This window comes from Sciurus carolinensis, chromosome 13 (assembly GCF_902686445.1).
Source record: "Sciurus carolinensis chromosome 13, mSciCar1.2, whole genome shotgun sequence".
Classification (NCBI taxonomy): Eukaryota; Metazoa; Chordata; class Mammalia; order Rodentia; family Sciuridae; genus Sciurus; species Sciurus carolinensis.
In genome coordinates, this window is record NC_062225.1 from 24,624,757 (window position 1) to 24,644,741 (window position 19,985).

At 49.9% G+C, this 19,985-nt stretch overlaps 1 protein-coding gene across 3 annotated transcripts in view; it reads right to left on the reverse strand.

The window, feature by feature from the left end:
- Sfxn5 (sideroflexin 5) overlaps positions 1 to 19,985 on the reverse strand; it is a 110,679-nt gene that overhangs the window by 45,095 nt on the left and 45,599 nt on the right. For all 3 annotated transcript variants that reach the window (XM_047522467.1, XM_047522465.1, XM_047522466.1), the window contains exons 7-9: positions 10,993 to 11,046; positions 9,925 to 9,981; positions 8,325 to 8,390 (exon numbers count right to left, since the gene is read on the reverse strand). In XM_047522467.1, the coding sequence (XP_047378423.1) occupies positions 8,325 to 8,390; positions 9,925 to 9,981; positions 10,993 to 11,046 (177 nt within the window). The remainder of the gene's footprint in view (positions 1 to 8,324; positions 8,391 to 9,924; positions 9,982 to 10,992; positions 11,047 to 19,985) is intronic.

The following is a 19,985-nucleotide window of genomic DNA, read 5'->3' on the forward strand; positions in this document are numbered from 1 at the left end:
TCTGCCAAGTGCTGGGCAGCCCAGAGCCCCATGGGGCCAAAGTGCACCCAACACACACACCTTGGGCTATCGGGTGCCCAGCCTTTGTTCTGTCCCATGCTGACGTTCAGAATCCACTCCTTGTCCTCCCTGCCGACTTAAGGTAAGGCTGGGAGGCAGGAGACCTGGAAGCTTAGACACAGCAGGGCAAGGCAGGGGCACTGCCAGCCCACACTGGCCCTGCTGCCCTGCCACACAGATGGCCTCACCAAGTCTAGGTCTCCCCAACTCTTGGCATGGAGGAATTAAAAAATAGCCTATTGATTGCCGGGCACAGTGGCACACGCCTGTAATCCCCATGGCTGGGGAGGTTGAGGCAATCAGGAGTTCAAAACCAGCCTCAGCAAAAGCAAGGCACTAGGCAACTCAGTGAGACCCTGTCTCTAAATAAAATATAAAATAGGGCTGGGATTTGGCTCAGTGGTCGAGTGCCCCTGAGTTCAATCCCCAGTACACCCCCAAATAGCCTCTCTTACCCCCCCAAAAAAATTGTAGACAGGAAAAACATGGAGGAACCAGAGGACACAGACAGGCATTAGTGATGATGATGATGATGAGGAGGAGGAGGAAGGGGACTGGGAGAAGACTGCCCACGTGCTACTCAGCACACGTTCACACACAGTGTCTTAAGGAAAGCCCCACCACAGGCTTTTGGAGAGGCCATGTTGCCCCTTTTCACAGGTAAGAGGCAGGGTCCGAAAGGTTATGTAATTTTGCCAAGGACAGATAGCTATGACCAGGCTGGTGAAGCCAGGATGGAACCCAGGGTCTAGTTAGTTCCAAGACTTTGTTCTTAACCCCTGTGCTATTTACTTTTCAATTGTTCCCCAGGAGTGATGCTTTGTTGTCTTTGATGTCCATTTAAAACTGACTGTTTGCATAGCAAGAGACCCCCTGACCAAGGCCAGCTTGGGGTTGGGATCCAGATCCTTTGAAAACCTTCTGCTCCAGCAGCTAGGAGTCAGAAGGCCTGGGTTCAAAGGCCAGCACATTCACTTGGAGAGATAAGGAATTGTCAGAGAGGGGGAGCAGTAGCCATTTGGGAAGGCAGCAAGCAGGCTTGGAACTTTTCAGATCCTTCCCCACGGGGGCAGCGGGGCAGGGCTGGAGGGCAGCAGGAGGGTGAGGAGGAAGAGGTCAGTACTTATGGCAAACACTCTGCCTTTTCTGTGCTGCCCTGAAACTGTCCTCTCTCTGCTGGTTATTCTTCCCATTGGCTGGGACTGCCACAGTCAGAAAAGGTGACCAGCCCATTTCTCCCACCCCAGGTGGGAGGCCAGAGCTAGGAAGAAGAAAAAAAAAAAGAGAGAGAGAAAGAGAAAACAAGACTCTGGTTCCGGGTGTCTTTGGGCCTTCCCTCCCCTGAGCTGTCAAAAGCTGGTCTTCCCTCTTCTCTGGCTTCCTGTCAACTGTGTTGGCCTGACAGTCAGAGCTTGGAGAGACGTGGCCAGAGAAGGTCCCTTCCTCCATCAGGCCATTGGTAACGCCCCATGGGTCCTAGGCTCGTGCTTGGCCACAGGAGGAGTTCTTGTGCAAATCTGTACCTTGTTTGTTTTCCCCTCTGCCCAAATGGAGCCCCTGTTTGGTTAATTTCTATTTTGTAGCTTATTTGGAGGCTGTTAAAACAGACCCTGGGGGACCCTCAGCAGTGATTGTTCCATATCTCATTATCTTTCCCAAACCTGATTATTAGCTCTGATTTTTCTGATCGCTAGCTGCTGTTCATGATGAGTTGTGTGCCATTAATGCCAGCTGGTTCCCTTAAACAGGACCCACCATGCCAGGGAAAACGAGCTGGCATTCCAAGCCCCCAGCCACTTGGCTTTTTAATTTTAATGGGATCCACCAAATGTTCCAGGCCAAAGGGCCCTGAAGAACCAGAACAGACGGGCTTCCCGCCCCCCAATTTGCAGCCCTCCCTGGGTTCCTGCCCAGGCTGTTGCTGTCCGAGGTGCTGGAGGAGTAAGGCCTGGACTGGGGACCAGAGGAGTGAGGGTCCGGAGTCATTTGCCGCCTCTGTTCACACCTTCCCTCTCCCTGGCCCTTCACTGGTGGGTGGGCAGGGTGACCACACTAAGTCCTAAGAACTCCCAGCTCTGCACATGCCCAGCTCTCCTCCTCCCCACTGCACTTGTCCCCAGACCCTGCCTTTGGCTTGCGTGACCTGGCCTGCTCTCAGATATATACATATGACTCATAGGTCTCGCCCATCCACGTGGGGCCTGCTAGTTGTAAATTTCACTCCTCTTAACCATGAGTTATTTGATTTCCAATTGTCCTTCTCAAGGAGAGATGCTTTGATGTTTGTGCGCCACGTAAGACCGGACATTTTCATAGCAAGAGCAGATTCCCAGAAGATGGGAAGAGTGCCTGTATGACTGCCCCAGCCTCCCTACCAGGCTTCCTGCTTCCACTGCCACTCCCCCCTTGACTCTCCACAGCAGCCAGGATGGTCTTCTGAAAGTTGACATGGCCTTGCTTAAAGGCCTTCAGCCACCTGGCCATCTCCCGGCACCTCCCATGAGCCAACCGCCACCCCGGGCACCGTTTCTCTGTGGCCTCCTCACTTTCAGTCAAAACGTCTGGCCTCCTTGTAGCTCAGGGTAACCTTTTGATAGTTTCTCCAAGACCCTGAAACTTTTTATTCCTTGTACCTATCACAATCTCTAAGTACATATTTGTATACCTTAAATTTTTCTGAATCAAAATAATATACATATCTGATTTTTAAAATGGAAGAGCACAGAAATAATTTTTTCTGTGGACTCTTTACTAAAGTTCCATTTCTCCCAATAGACCTTAGGTACTAGGCCACAAGGCTGTGTCTCTCCTATTCCTCACTGAATTCCCAGTACATGATGATGAGTAGAAGCTTAATAAATGCTTCTAGAACAAAGCAACTTAATAATTTCTAAGGCAGAGGGAAAAAAATCCATAAAAGAGACTTGTCTTGGGAGACACTACTGTCCATCTTAGCAAATGCTGAGCACTGCCTGGTCCCAGACCCAGCACACTGGGTCTAAGAGCCCACCCCAAAAGATCATCCCATCCACTCTGCCAGGAGGTGGGGACACAGGGGTGGGCTGGACCACAGAGGCTTTAGAGAAAATGGATGCCTGATTGAGCCCTGTAGGAAGCAGCCAGGCAGGAAAAGAGGGGGTCTCTGTAGAGGTTCAGAGGCATGAAATGCCAGATAGTCTGCAGGGTACTTGGAGGAGCTTGCAGCTGGCTCTGGACTCTATTCATCCTGCCATGGGTTCCAAGTGGCCCTGAAGAACAGTGGAGGGGGAGGCATGCCTGACAGGAGAGATGGCATAACGCCAGAATTTAGGTCCACTCTTGGGTGATGGATAAAAATAGACCCTAATAGTCACAGGTTTATGTGGGTCCTGCAGGACAAGGGCTGGCCCCTGGAAAGCAATCACTGAAGTACCAAAAATACCCACCAGAGGGCATGCTTTGTAGAATAAATAAACTCAATCAAGAGGACCAATGACCCTTCATGGAGGTCAACTGTCCTCCATCCCCAACTAGCTTGTGACTCAGCAGTGGGCTCAAGTGTAAAGTGTCCAAGGAAGCTGGGACAGAGTTCTGCACAGGTTAAAGTTACAGTAAGCTCCACTATAGCTGAGTGGCTTGTTTGCTAGCAATTATGGCCAACCCCACCACTGAACTGTCCACAGGAACCAGTGTGCCACCTAGGGGGAAACCAATTACATCAGATCCTTCCATGTAGGAGGGGACAGCAACATGTCCTCCCCAGAATAGATGCAGGGCTGCTTTTCATGTCTGACTTGCCACTGCCAGCATCACCATCTGCAGGCTTCCAGAACACTTCAGGCTCTGCTACAGGGTCCATGAAATAGCCCCTTCAACCCAGAAGCTGCTCATAGCAAAAGAAGCAAGACAATAGTCTAGTCCAGGATGCACAGGGGTAGCCCTCCCACCTCCCTCAGACCCCAAAAAGAAGAGAAGGGCCTGGGGTCACCCTCCACCACAGAGTCAGACAGGCCCTATATTGCAGAAGACAGGGAATGGTCCAGACCAAGAGCAAACACATGCAACTGACTCAACTTTGGACAGAAAACAGAAGCCCAGGAATCAAGTGTAAAGGTGGGCAGAGGACACAAAGAATCTCAAAAAATTTCCCCCAGTCCCCACTGCTCCCCAGGGACCTAAGGAGGGACCTGCTACCCAGAACATGGTCACAGTTTCTCCAATCTGAAAGTTAAAACACTGCGTGGCTTTTCTCACCTCCTCATGCCATAGCAGTGGCAAGAAGAAAAAGGGGTCTCTGTGTCAGCAGAAGAGCGTGTGGGTAAGCCTGGGTGGGTTCTGCTGCTGACATCACCCCGTGTCTCTGTTTCCTCATCTATAAAATGGGGATGAACAATGAAGTAGTGTCTGGCACGGTGTCGGCACTCCAACAGTGTCAGCTATAGTGACTGTTATGATCATTTGCCAGTCTGATCATCAAGGGAACGTGGAGTTGCTAGTGAGCAACTGGGAGGGATAGGGGCTCACAGAGGTCTCCAGGCCCCTCCCTATACTCCAGTTTCTGGTAGTTTAGGGAAATAACCACCATTTCCTATACAGAAAGAACACCCCAGGGCCCAGAACCTTCAGGCATGGAGGTCGGCAATTCTCCAGGGGGAAAGAGCTCTGCCAGCAAGTCCTAGCTGAAGGACAAGGGTTCAGGGAATGGGCACGGAGCATCTCTCATCATCTGGCTCCACTGGCAAGCCCCTGGCCAGTCACAAAGGACCTCACCCTGAGCCTTCCTCCTCTGCTCCAAGTCCACCCTCCTCCGGGACCCCGTGTCCATGAGTGGTCTTTGTGCTGGGCCTACCAACTTCTCACCACTTCCCCTCCAGCCTGCTTCTGCCCAAGTGCCCGCAATGCCAGGTCCCTGAGCCAGGGCCAGATTCCTGGTGTGGTCCTCCCAGTTGCTGAGCAAGGCACTTGCAGCGCTTCCAGCCCTGGCCCCTGCCATGGTGTACCACACCTCCTCACGGCGGCTCCCTACGCGGTAGCCACACTTGTTTCCGGACAGTGTCCAGAATCCGTAGCTCCTTCTCCTGCATGCTCCTGCATGTACTGAGCGCTCTCTCTGGGACACCCAGCCCTGCCTCCCCCCGGCTCCCTCGGTCTGTCCTGAGTGAGCCCCATGACTGTGAATTAGGCACTCCTCCAGGTCCCACTGCCCCGAGGCCAGCTTCACCATGATTCCTACTCTTATCAGAGTGTGCTGTGTCCCCTCTCAGCATCCCAAAGTCCCCAGCTGCAGCCCAGCCCCTGTGAAGTTTCCAGCATAGATTCAGCCCCTGAAGGGAGTCAGCCAGTGGGTCCCACCTCCTCTCTCACCCTCGAGGAGCCAGTGAGGGCCACCACATAAGCATTCTGCACAAACTCCCAGCAAAAACACAATGAGGACTGAGAGGCTTCCTTTGTTAAAAGACGGCAAACTGTTAGATTTCAAAAATAACCTAAGACGGAATTTCTTTTTTATTCTCAAGCAAGAAGCCAGACATTGCCAAATCTATTTAGGAGGTTCACTGCAAGCTCCTAACCCTGGTGGTCCTGGAACTAGCATGAGACTTCATTTGGGGACATGAAAACTGGAGATCCCTAATTCAAGGGGGGTTGCTGGCCAAGCCTCGGGCTCTTCTGAGAAGGGGAGAAGGCGATGTGGGGTACATAGAGGAGGCTGGCTCCACCCCAGCTCACCTTCGTCTCTGAGACCTGCTCTCGGTCTGTCAGCCCCCATCCAGGCCGCCTGCATGTGGGGACTCGTTTTAATTAATGCCAGAGCGGGGCCAACCACTGGGGCCGTGACACTTGTTTGCAGGTCATCTCCCCCTAACAGGCTCGCCCTGGGAGGGGATTTGTCACTAATTGAAGCAGAGATCAGTTAATGAGGCCATGGGGCCTGGGGTTCCAGAGAACAAGGGAAAGGAAAATAAAATAAAGCCTCTTTCTTTGGAGGTTTTGTGATTTACACACACAAAAGAAAAGCAAGCAAGCTGCAGATTTTCCAAGTCAGAAACTCTACTCCATCTGCTGAAGTTAGCCCCTCACTGTGTGGAGACATCAGGTGAAGGGCGCCACCACCGCCAAAGCTCATGGGCGAGGACAGGGGCCTCCCGAGGCCAGCAATCAATCAGAAGCCTAATTAATAGGTATTTATGGAGAAAGATTCTCTGCTCCCTTCTGAGGGGGAGGAGACATGGTGCCTGTCCCTGGTTAACTTGTAATCCCGCAGGGGGACAAGAGTCAGGCTGTAGAACAATGAGAGGACAGGGACAAGGGATGTAATTGAGAATGTGGGAAGGAGAAGTTTCTGAGACTTAGCTCAGGGTAAGAGTGGTATAGGTTGGATGGTCAGGGGAAGCCTCCTCCAAGGGGCTCCAGGGCTAGGCAGAGAAGAGGGACCAGGTGTCCCCCATACCACACAGCCCCGTGGAGGCCCTCATACCCCACCAAGTGAGACCTCAGTTCCAGGGCCCAGTAACTCTGCTGGGCCCAGTCTTTAGAACACCCACCAATCTGGGCTAGCTTTAGTCCTAGAAAGTGGGTGGGTTGAAATGGCTGGTGGTCCTTTGAAGAATAGGAACATAGAGAGTCCAGAGCTCTCAGAAGAAGGTAAATTCCTATTCCTGAGCTCCAGGCCTGCAGGGGAAGGAAGTCCCGCCAGGACAAAGATCTTCATGCCTCAAGCCTTTCCCCTCAGGATCACTCAATAACCTCCGTGCAACCTCCTGCCCACTCCTGCCCTCCTCACCTGTACATATCCTAGAAAAGAAGGGGGTTTTCAAGCTGCTAAGCTTCTTTCATCTTAAGCAACAAGGAAGTGACAAAGGGGAGAACAAGGCCATTCCCTCTCTTGGGACAGCCCCTAGACTCAACCCAGCAAGCACTAGAGTCAAGAACCTCCACTTTGTCTGACTCCTAAATGAAGTCCCTCCCATGCTGGGTTGTAGGCCCACCGGCAAGCATTGGTTGTCACTTGGATAGCCACCTAAATATGTTTGGCAACATGTGGCTTCTCCCTGGCAGTAAGACATAAAGATTTAGGGAAGGAGAGAGATCTTGGTCATGAGATGGGATGCCCCACTTAACAGCCATTTGGAGATGAGCTGGTTTACGTGGGAGTGAAATAAATGAGGTCATTTCAGGACAGCTCCAAATGTCTACTTTAGAACAGTGACAGTATGGTGTCTGATACCACAGGTCATTCCATAGTCGTGAGTAATTATCATGTTTATTTAATGACCCAGGGAAGATAAGGAAAGGGGGTTTTACCAAAAGGTTATTGTATTTGCATTTTTCCATTATATGCAGATATGCTTTTATTAGCATTTTCTAATTATTTTTTCTTCCCAGTTACATGTATCATTATGAAATGAATGTAATGACAGAGTTGTAAAGGGACACTTTGCCCTCTGGAGTTGGCCACTGGAGGCCACCCTAATGGGATCAAGAGAGTACCAGATAGAGGCACAGAGGTGGGAACCAAGGGTGGGACAAGGGTGGACAAGATCCTGGGAGCCTTGTCCAAGATCCTGAACCTCCTCTCTGACTTGGTCCAGGCCCCTTGCTCTGTTGCCTACCCTCTGCCCTCATCTGGGAACAGGGACCCATCATCCACTGGTGCAAACCTACAAACTTCATAATGAGTACCTGCTCTATTCTTAAAGTCCTATAAAGATTCAAAGTGAGGTTCACGCCTATAATCCCAGAGGCTCAGGAGACTGAGGGAGAAGGATCACGAGTTCAAAGACAACCTCAGCAATGGCGAGGCACTAAGCAACTCAATGAGACCTGTCTCTAAATAAAATACAAAATAGGGCTGGGGATGTGGCTCAGTGGTCCAGTGCTCTTGAGTTCAATCCCCAGTACAACTCCCCACAAAAAATTCAAAGAAAGCCTAATTGCCATTGTCTTGAGGCCTTCAGGAGAAGCTGGACATGTGACCACACAACCAAGGCCACAGAGAGGGAACAACAGTGCCCCAGAGCTCAGGTAAAGGGCAGAGAGGAGCTGGCTGATGGGCCAGCTTTCCATGGGCAGCGTGAAGACCAGCTTCTCCAGGAAGTGTGTGGTGCAGGCCCCTCAAAGGACAGATGTCCTGCCCTGGTCCACTGCTCCTCCTCCCCTGTCCTCTTCTCTCCAAACACGGAGCACCAACACGTACATCTCACTATCAAACACTTCTCTGCCTAGAAAGCCTCCTTCACTGTTCCCCTCCCAGACCCTGTCCGGGTGGGGGGGAAGGCATTACTCACAGCAATGGAGACAGCACTGATGACAGCTCCCAGGTAGCCCTGGATGAACTTGGATGCCGGAGACGGCTGGAAGACAAAGGCAGAATTGCAGGCCCACTGTGTGCCCAAAGCTTCATGCTCCACCCCAGCAAACAGCGCCAGCCAGCAAGAAGCATGCCAGTCTAGCAGCCTGGAAGATCTGGTGAGGAGGAAGAGGTACCTTGGGAAGCCATAGGGACCCAGGCCTCCCTCAACTTGGTTCCAAATGTTGGAATACAAGGAAGCCCAAAGGCCTGTTTTGCTTCTCCTCTCTTCTACTAAGGTTCTAGGCAGACATTGCTGGCTAGAGGTGGAGGACAGTAAGGGCCCAAATGGGTCATTTATGGCAGGGCGAGCAGTCTCCAGGTGAGGAAAGCTAAGTGTTAGGAGGGGCACTTGGAGCACTGTCCATCATCCACAGCTATCTGCAGAAGTCTAGCTTACTTTCAGCCCAGGAGAAACTGGACTTCCATATCCACACGGGCTAGTTCCCAATATGTCTATTAAAAAAGAGAGTTTGAGTTCCAACAGAGAAAATTTTTTAAAATGCTAAGGTCTGGGTCATGGCCTCTGCAATTGCAGTTTTGGGAGATGCTTGGTTTAAGGCAAACCAGAGCCAAGCAAGTGGAGATGTGCCCTGTGAAACCTGTAAGAGACTGGATGTGAGGTTTAGATATGTGGAGGTGGCATCCTGAGTCTCAGGACCCCCAAGTTCCTACTGCCCAGGACAACTTCTAACGCCTTCCCCAAGGTTAAAAAATGCCAAGACCCTCCCCTACCCAAACTGACAACCCAACAGAGGATCTAGATTCTTCCTCTCCTCCCTTTGCCTTTGGATTGAAGTGGTGAATTGACAGGAGGGGTGGTGACCTTGCCAGGGAAGCAGGTCTCAGTAGCCCTGAGACAACAGAAGGGTGATCGGGCGTCCACCATGGGCTTATCCCAGGAGTGCAGGGGACTATGGGGAGGAGGAATCAGTCCTCTCAGACCCCCACTCTCAAGAGCGGTCCTTTGATTCTGTGCCCAGCAGTTTGGGGACCAGGGTCACTGAGGCAGTTTCCAGGGAAGGTTGGAGGAAGCTGTAGGGGAATTCAGTCCCCAAGGGGCTGATACCATCAGGATCCAGTATCTGAGTAAAAGATGCACAAGAGGAATTCTGAATTCAGCAGAATTTATCCCCTGCATGGAGGAATGAAATTGATCAAATGATGTTATATGCATGTACAAATATTTCACAATGAATCCCACTACTATGTATAATCATAATGCATCAATGAAATTATTTTAAAAAGAAAAAAGAATTCCTCCCTTGCATGGCTCCCATCACGCTCTCCTTTCACAGCCTTCTGAATCCCTTCATGCACACAGCCCCTCCCCAGTTGATCCTGCCTGGAGACTGCTGCTGGCGCTAGACAAGTAAGGTCCGGGTGCTCCACCCCTGCCTGCAGAGCTGGTGGCTTAAATAGGGTGCCTACAGGAGGGCAATGCTTAATACCAATGATGGCAGCATGTCACACTATTGGGAGGACCACAGGGTCACCCCAGCTGAACTCACCACTGAGCAGAGGGCAGTGACACTCACCTTGGTAGCATTGCGGTTTGCATAGTTGACACAGGCATTGTGGCTCTGGTTCAGCCACTGAAAGGCAACAGGGAAAGAAGTCAGGGAAGGCGTGGTCATCTTTCTGGAAGCCAGGCCTGGGTCTCTGGAGGCCACATGTCCCCAGAAGGACACAGGATATTCCCCTCCATTCCCCTGGTTAGTATAACAAATTGTCCTGATTTGCCTGGAACTGTAGTGATTTTAGTATCAAAGTCTTAAATCTCAGAAAACCCCAAAGTTTCTGGAAAATCAGGATGCAGTACTGCCCACCCCAGTACTCCAACCCAAGAGACTGTCCCCTCTCCTAAAATTCTAGTATTCACTGCCCCAAAGAGCCCTATTGTCTTTGCAATGTCATCCTTATTATAATACTTGCTGGACAGAAGATGGAATGATTGACAGCCCTGCACCTTTCCAAAATCTCCCAGCCCAGTGCTCTGCACTGCCTCCAGCACCCAGGTCAGAGGCCCCTAGCAGTTTTTTTCAGGGAAGACTCTCTGACATTTTCTCTCAGAAGTCGGACAGGTTTTCCTTCCTGGAAAGGTTTTCCTCTTCCCGACACACACACAGACATCCTTAGCTGTTTTCAGAGAACTGCAGCACACTGTCTCTGAGGGCAGAGACCAGGCTCTGTGATGTACTTCACTTCCTCAGGGTGGCGGAACCTTCCCCTCGAGATTTGGTTGAGACTGATGTCAAAATGCTGCTATAGGCCTCAGATCATTGGCCATGGGACAAGCAGCCAAGGAGCAGAGTGGGCAGCCACCAACAAGTCATTGTGGTTCAAGCCTGTACCACAGCCCCTTCATCACCTCTGTCCAAAGGCTCATGTGACACATAATGGCCAGCGTCCTGATGACTTCTGACAGGGGCCTGCTCAGCTGGGCCAGCGTCTTAGGATTTCCTCCAGTGGTTTCTGGGCTTGGGGGAGTAGGACGGGGTGACTACCCCAGAGGCTTAGAACAGGAGAGCCCAAAGAAGGGAATTCCTGACCAGCGCTTATCTGGGCCCTTCCTTCAGGAGCGCGCTGTTTGCAGAGACTCTTACCTGCCAGAAGACAGTGGAGGCCAGTGTTTGGTTGGGCAAGAGAAGACCCACCACCTATGACAAAGAGAAAGAAGAAAGGTTGAAGAAGGCAAAAGACATCCCTCACACCTTCGCAAAGTAAAAGTATACAGCTGGGTGTGATGGCACACACCCATAATCCCAGTGGCTCAGGAGGCTAAGGTAGCAGGATTGCAAGTTCAAGGCCAGCCTGGGCAACTTAGTGAGAATTTGTCTCAAAATAAAAAATATAAAGGGCTGGTGATATAGCTTTTTGGTAGAGCATCCCTGGGCCCAACACACACACCCACACACATACACACACACACACACACACACACACACACACACACACACACAAGAAAGAAAAACGTACACAGCCACAAACAAAAGTGAGCTACATCTATACAAACTGATGTGGTTTGATGTGTTCATACAAACTGATGCCCACGGAGGGATGGCAAGAGATGAAAAAAATCAAGTAGCTGAATTATGTTATAGCATAATCTGATTTATGTAAAGAAAACCTTCTCAGTTATAGCCATACACACAAACATACATACACACAAATATCTCCAAGCATGAAAAAGTATAGCAAAGCATAACCATAACGGTGGGTTTCTCCAGAGTTCTGGCTATTCTCACATTTTTCTTTTTTCTTTCTTTCTTTTTTTTTTTGTACTAGGCATTGAATCCAGGGCCTTGCCCATGCTAGGCAAGTGTTCCACCACTGAGCTACACCCCCAGCCTTTTAAATTTTACTACTTTATTTTAAAAAAATTTTTAAAAATTTTTGCAGTATCAAGGATTGAACCCAGGAGTGCTTTACCACTGAGTTATATCTCCAGTCCTTCTTTCTTTCTTAATTTTTTTTTTTTTTTTTTGGAGACAGGATTTCTCTAAGTTGCTGAGGATCTTGCTAAATTACTGAGGCTGGCTTCAAACTTGCAATCCTCCTGCCTCAGCCTCCCAAGTGGATGGGATTACAGGTGTGTACCACCACCACAGTGCTCAGCTTTGTAGTCTTTTTAACAATGAATGTGCATTATTATTATTATGGGAGGAAGGAGGTCAATAAAAACAAGCAAACAAAAGGGACATCTTTACAGACACTCAGGTAACCTGAACTCCTTCACACTCTAGTTACCCCCATAAAATTTTTGTGATGATGAAATAAAAATTCTTTCAAAAACCTTAAGTGATTTATAAATAGAATTCTATTTTTTTTTTTTTTCACACTGGGGAGTAAACTCAGGTGTACTTTACCACTGAGCTACATTCCTAGCCCTTTTTTTAAAAAAGAAAATTTCTTTTGGAGCCTGGATCTTGCTAAGTTGCCCAACTTGCAATCTCCCTGCCTCGCCTCCCCAGTCCCTGGGGTTTCAGACATGTGTCACTACGCCTGGCTTATGAATAGAATTTGAGGGAATTTGTTATCTCTGAATCTCCGTGAAGCAAAAACTTAAACCATGTTTAACCTGCTGACTAGAAATAGATATCTAATAAATGGCTGTTGGGCGAATGAATGAAGGAAAGAATGAATGAAAAATACATACATAAGTCTAAGCATGTTTACATAGGTGTGGATCCATTATTACCAAGCCCAGATAGCAGCTCAGACCTAGACTCACTGGCTGCTTTTTTTGATTCATGTCAAGATTAACTGCCTGATCTTGACATTGGCTACACCTTGGACTTCAGGATCTACAGGTGACCCTTATTATTACCTTTTGAGTGTTTGTGTGCAAAATAACGTCTACCAAGTACTGCTGCATATGGGAGAAATATGCACAACCATCCACATATTGACTTATTTATTATTCCTGTAGATAAAATGGCTCTTTGACAAGAATTTCTGTAAGGAACAAGTATAAACATTCAATACTATGCAGTAAATCAAATTCTAGACATCCTCAGCAGCATTAGTAAATCATGTTTTAAACATTAAAATGTTTTAAAACAGCGAACACACACACATTTATATTTATTGGCCCATATCAGCTTGAATAAAATTATATAATGTAAAGCCATCCCATAGCTCCAATGAGGAGTTATCTTATGAGATTTTTCTCCCAGAATAAAACCTGTATTTGATTCTTCATTTCAGAGGCAGCTTAGGAACCTGGACTGAAAGTCAGGGGACCTTGAGTTTCAGGCCCAGGTCCATCCCTGAGGTGTCTAATAGATGATGGTTCCTTTGGGGTTCAAGTTTTCTATCTTATAAAGTACAGGGGCTGATCTTGGAGGGTCTATCTCCATTTAAAATTCTACCCTCAGGTTTCCAGTGGTTGGTGTGACATCAACAGAGGTTGCCCCACTGTTGGGGTGGGATCCTGTAGGCTAAGGAGTCTCCCAGGGTGACCCAGGCCTCCCCCTGACCAGGCTTCAGTAGGAAGCCAGAACATAGAGAGGAAACGAAGCCTGCCAGGCGTGGAGACAAGTGTGCACATAGGTGTACACGTGTATGTACATGTCTGACTGCCTCGGAAGGCCTGGGGAATTTGTGCTGCCCACCATTTGGAGTTCAGCACATCATTTATCTCAGTTTAATCTGTAGTTTATGCAACCTGATGTGCTGTGGACTATATAGCCTTTTCCTCTGGAATTCCCCACTGCACCCCTGACCTGTGCTGGGGCCACCAGGAAAGTCATAAGATTGAACCTTATGGAACACACTGCATTTACCCAACAACGATCCAGGATATTGTCACATCACAGGGTCCCCTACATGAATCCTCCTGAGAAAAACTCTCTGTGTTCAGGGTCAGAAATTGTACTTCTGAGCAAGTAGTTTACACGTATCTTGCTGACCCTGGGCCTTTTAACTCTAACTTCCTTGATGATGGTTGAGAAGCTTAGGCCACCTCTGCACAACCACATCTGCCAAGGGTGGACTCACGCTGCATTCCTGGCTCATTCCTAGCTTCCTCTTATCTTCCCCTCCTTCCTGTGTCTCATTTTCATCTTGTTTAATCATGTGGCATGCATATTTAAAAGTGATAGCAAGTCTTGTCCAGAACAACCCACAGCCCCAAAATAAATACCTAGGCTATATAACACACACACACACACACACACACACACACACACAGACATACACTGTGATCAGTGAGCATTTTACCTTGTTGAACAGACCCGACCACCTGTCCTACCAGAGCCTGTTGCCCTTGCTGTCACCTCTGATTGTTAAAACAAATCTCCTCACACTTTCTTAGAGATGGATTGATTTTTGTCAAGCATTTGCTGTACGCCACTTACTGTAATCCTCATAATAACTCTGGGGAGCAACCAAAACAGATTTTGCAAATGGGGAAACTGAGGCCTGGAGAAATTCAGTGATCATCCCAAGACTTTATAGCAAACTGGAGAAAGAGTCGGATCTCTGGCTCTGTGACTGGTACCATGACTCTGATTTTAGGGTGCTCCTCCTCCAGTTCATCCCGCCTGAGCACAAAGGAAGAGGGGCTTCAGTCATGACTCCAGACCATTTTTATAGAGCATCATCTCTGTGCCGCATTCCATGCTGCTCCCAGTGGGGAGTGCTGGAGCAGAGGGACAGCTAGTCCCTAATCAGCATAAACACAAGGACTAAACATGGAAATGCATGAGGATGTCCTTCAGAACACCTAGGCAGGAAAATGGCAAGGTGGTTTGAAGTACATGGGTGTGCACAAAGCTGATCAATTCTAACACCCACATAGGAGTTCAGGTCAGCGTGCCCTGGCTAAACGCTCAAGGAAGAGTAGAACTGAGCTGAGGGGTGAGTGAGTATGTGTGTGTGTGTTTGTGTGTGAGCAGGTACAGCCCAGTAACTGGCCCGACTGAGAAGGAGGTTTGGGTAATCAGCAGGAGGCAGCCCAGGGAGGATAAGGCAGAGAACACCAAACCCCTTTGGCCAAATGGAACTTGGAGAGGCATTTGGGCGGGGAGCAGAGATCCTGCCCTCCAGGTCCTTACATCTAGGCAGGGACCAGCAGCATTCAATGCCAGCTCCATTCCCTATTAGGCAAAACGCAGCACCATCTGCACAATCCCAGGAGCAAGAGCAGATATTTTATAACTTCCTTTTTTCTTTTTAAGTCTACATTAAAAATAAATGTTCCCTTCAGCTCTCAGATGTATATCTCTGGTGCAACCTGCCCACATTCCCTCCCGCTGCCCTTTCCAGAACATGGCAGGGGAAAGGAAGAAAGAGATGGATAGAGAGAGGGAGCCAGTCCACCCGGCTTCAATGCCAGTGGATCGCACCTCTTCCAAGAGGGAAACGCTGCAGGCGTGGCCGCGCAGACGGTGGAGAGAGCCCAGAATGCGCCGGTACCAAGGAAAGTGGAAGAGGGAAACAGGAGCCAGCAGCTAGGATTGCTACCCAGCCTCCACCCTATCTCGCTGCAGGACCTTGGCCAAATCACACATCCTATCTTTGCTCCCATTTATAGTTCATACCATGGCTGGAGTCCCCTCTGCTGCTCCAGTCCCCCAGCAGCTGTCTTCTCTGCACATCTGTCTGTATTCTTGCTCTCACCTTCCCCTTGGGTGTATCCACAGCTGGGGACCCAGAACTTTCAGGTTCTGGTCGTCTGACGCTGGTGCCCATACTGACCACACACAGGCGACCTGAGCTCTGTTTGTGCCTCTGTTTCTTCATCTGTTAAATGTGGGGTACCCCTGGCACCTCTCTGGGCAGTCAGGAGAGGACAGCATGGGAAGAATGTGGCTCAGGGTCTGGCACGCAGCTTGTGCCCCTGCAGTCAGCTCTTGGTGTCGTTCCCTCCTCCCTCTAGCTCTTTTCCAGCCTCCGATGGTCCCTCCTTTCTCTGAATCCTGCAGACTTCATTACACAATCCAGAGTCACCTTTGAGCACAAGTCTTAACTCGTCAAAAAATAGAGAGCTCTTCCTTCCAGGACAAGGCCCAGGCTCCCAGCTAGGAGAACACTAACTCATTGTTGAGAACATTAAATACTTCTTTACCAAGAAAAGATCTCCACACAACTGTGACAATGGCCATGTCACCTTTCATCTCTCTTCCTCGCTCCTTTCACCACCGTACTAGTCACTAGTTGTCACCGTACTAGTCACTAGTTGTCCCGTGGGGAGGGGGTTAGATGAAGTTGGTGCTGACTCCTCCCCACTCCCTGCATCTTCGATTTTGCTGTGGCCTTCTCTGTTGGCCAGGGACATGTGGGAGGAAGGTGCAGTGTGCCAGTTCTGAGCCCAGGCCAGGAAGCCTCGGGCAGCTCTGATCCCTCCTGGGCACCCAACACTGCTAGTAGGAGACTTTCCTGATGTCTTCTGGTCCGAGGAGGCTGAGATAGACAGAGTAGAGGCTAGCCAGGTCTGCTGATCCCAGCTGACCCACAGGACAGTGATCAGACTGACCCTGTCCAACTGCAGGTCCCTGAGAAGGAGTGCTTACGGATGTGCCTGCAGTGCTTAGGTGCTTGTTACCCAGTGCCATGGCAGCAATTGCTAAGTGATCTAGGGGTACCACACACACAGTGACTATGCTGTCCTAGGTCCAAAATTTTGTACCATGACAAATATAACTTGAATTGTCTCACCAGTGCTACTGGCTCCTGTGTGTCCGTGCTCATCACCCCACCCAGCAGAGGCCATTAGCTCGCTTCTGGGGCTGTCCTGGACCAGCGTGTGCTGGACCTTAGTGTCAGGCCGAACTTAGGAAGGGGGGCCAATGGTCCCATGCAGAAAGGGGTTCACAAGAAAACCACAGCTTCCGTCCAGGCCTCCTCCTTCAGAGCTTCTTAACTACTGCAGGCAGAGTCTCAGTCTGAGAGAGTGGCACCCCCAAATTGCCATCTGCTTGGCCAGGAGTGGGCAAGAGAAGCTAAAGACAAGGAGAGGGGCAGCAAGGCCACTGGTCACTATTCTGTGCACCAAGAGAGTTGGCCTCAGAGAGAATCGAGCAACCCCACCCCCGTGGCCAGCCCCCTATGAAATTGACTCAAGTGATAAAGATTTTTTAAAGTGTGGAAGCAGGGGTGTGTGAAAACAATGGGTGGTAAAACTTACGCCAGGGGAAGGCTGCTGGGACAGAATGATCTTGCTTACCATGAAAATGGCAGAGATAATGTCCTCTCCCCCACCCATTCCCATTTGGCTAATCCCTCCAGGAACCCCCTACCAACCCTAGAAGAGGTCAGATCCCCTCACAGGCTCCCCTGAGTTCATTTCGGTGGTCCGCACACCTTTTCCATCTGTCTTCCTCAGGAGCTTTGGAGGGGTGTGACCACAGGACATTGACACCACAGACCTCAAGTCCCCACTGCTGGAGGAACAGTGCTTTGACACGTCCCCTCTTCTCCCACCTTACTCAACTCCCCAACGTTCCTTTCTGACAAACAGGCCATGAGCCCCAGTACCCAACAGTTTGCCGGGCTCTTTTTCTTCTTTTTTTTTTTTCCTTTCTACTTTGTCTCCATCTTCTGATTTATACGGTTAATGATCTGAAAAGTGATGCTCCATGCATTAGGGGTTTAGCTATTTATAGGAGGCCAGCCAGCTAAAAAAATATCTTTTGTCAGATGAAGTCTGTGCCTGACTGGTCAATTCTAGCTTAACAGGAACAGCACCTTTTGCATGGTATGGCTGGTGTCCGATCACATGGAGGGCAGACAGGGAGGAAACTGGGAATGTGTGAAATAGAAATCTGGAACCAGGAGGCTTGGGAAATGTCAGAATGGCCCTGGAACATGGCCACGTCCCAACATAAAGTGAATCCTTTACGGCCCACCCCAAGTTGCCCCCACCTCTGGGACATGTAATGAGGCTCACCAGCACCTTGGGGGTTTCTGTGTCCACAGGATCATCTGTAGTGCTAGAGCGAGAGGGCTTGGAGTACAGAGTCTAAGTTCCTAATACACCAAAAGGAACAGAATCTCATATGGATTTCTCCCAAGGTCACCAGACTCCCTGATAGGGTGCTCATGGTCCACCCTCCTCAGTCTCCCAGCGGGATCTGAGCCTTTTGAGAGTTCCAGATGTGATAGGGGGATGGAGCAGCTGGGGAGGGAGGCACAAATGCTCCCTGGAAGAGCCTCAGGCCCACAAGAGAAACCCAGCTCTTGGCATCTGAGGCACTATGGTGGCCAAGGGTGCAGAGCACAGCAGCAGCTGGGAGGGCAGGACAAGGGCTGAACCCCTGGGCCAGGGTGGCTTTGCCTCCCCAGTCCCATGTACATAGAAGGAACAGCGCTGCTCACCTCTTGATGCAACCCCAGGAACGAGGTTCCGGTTCTAAGAAGCCACCATGTTGATGAGGACTCTTCTGAGAGGATCCCCCAAACGGGGTGCCCTAGACCACAGGGGCCTCAGGTCATCCTGGGCGCACTGGCTTAGCCGCTGTGCTTATGTATAAATTGGGATCTTCTGCCACACACCAAAGGGGGAAAAGTTCCCATCTTTAAATGTTAAGCTTAAAATAAGACACTACACGGGTGCCAGTGGATCTGTGAAATCTGCTGACTAAACTGGCAGCAGCCCCTGGGAGGAAACCAGCTCATTTCTCCCGCGCTCTGGTGGGGGCGGGGGTTACTCTCAGGCAAAGAGGAGCAGCCTCGGGGTCAAGCCGGGGAAGTTCGCCTGGGCAGAAGGTAGCGTGGATGCCGCTTCCAGAAGCTTCTGCATCAAGGCACCTGCCAGCCGCGCTCACCCCTTCCCTTCATCACTCAGGGGCCTGTTCCTAGCACGTTCGCTGGCACCGCCGTTTCTATTTTGGTAAGCATTTTCAGTGGCTTCTGCACGCCTGTATTTCTCACCCGCTCTCTCCGACCAGGGGCTTCCCTAAGGTGTGGACTGGAACTTTCGCTGCCCTTACACCAGGCTTTGCTGAGATGTTCCGCACTCTCAGGCGACAGCAGGTGCTCAGAGGGTCTGATGAGGCTGGTGTGCGCCAGGCCTCCGGGGAGCGGCAGGGAGGAGGGGCTAGGAATGGCACGATGCTCCCGTTGTTTCTCCAAGTCCGAGCGCCACAATGGAAGGCCACAGGCCGAGGCCATCAGGGACCTGCCTCTTGGCTCCTGTTCTGAATCTCAACATGCGGCTTTTTGAGGCCGGGAGCTGGGGTAAGTGAGCATTGTCCTTTTGGTTCTGGCTGCCATGGGGGCCTGTTGTTGGTCCAGCTGCCAGTTTTGCCTCAAGCAAGGGACCACAAAGGCTCTCAGAGGTCAGCGCCATCCCTGCCCCAGGCACAGAGGAATGTTTGCTCCAGGTCAAGAGAGGGTTGGTCCTTCCAGGATGTGCACGGCATCTGCTTCAGCCACACGTTCCTGAATGGCATCGCGGTGGATCAGCATCAAAGTTCCCGGATGCTGCAGGACTGCGGTGGGCCCGCCTGGACGCGTGTGTCTTGCGCAGGACAAGGAGGGAGTGGAAAATCAGTGATGCCTTGGAAATAGTGCTGCATCTCTGGGCTTGGACAGCACATCCTGGTTGATGGCAAGAGTCCACTTGGCCTCTGAGGGGAAATGAGACCATATCCACCTTCGCCCAGGTCTTTGGTTTGGCAAAGAAGTGATTCTGTCAAATGATACATCTTTGTTTTTAAATGTTGATGGGATATTTATAAAGATTATTATGGCAGACTCTTTTTGCCTACCTATTAACCATTTTTTCCTTCTTTCTTACTGATAAAATATAAATTTGGGGGTCAGCTATAAACCAGCTAAATCTTATATGAAATGTAAGCAGAACTATTGTGTGGAACTTCCAAGAAGACTTCTTAAAAAGAGCTGACATGGTTGGGAGATACATCCTTTTATTTCTCTTCTTTATCCTCCATGGAATATGAATGTTGTGGCTGGAACTCCAGCAGCTGTATCAATCTGTGAGGTGACTTTTACAATAGAAACCAGCACCAAAAATGGGTGATGTAGACACATGGAAGACTGTGTACCTGGAGATAGCATGGGGTTCTGCCTACCTCTAAAGTTCTTAGACATGAGAGAGAAATAAACTATTTAAATTAATACTATTACTTTT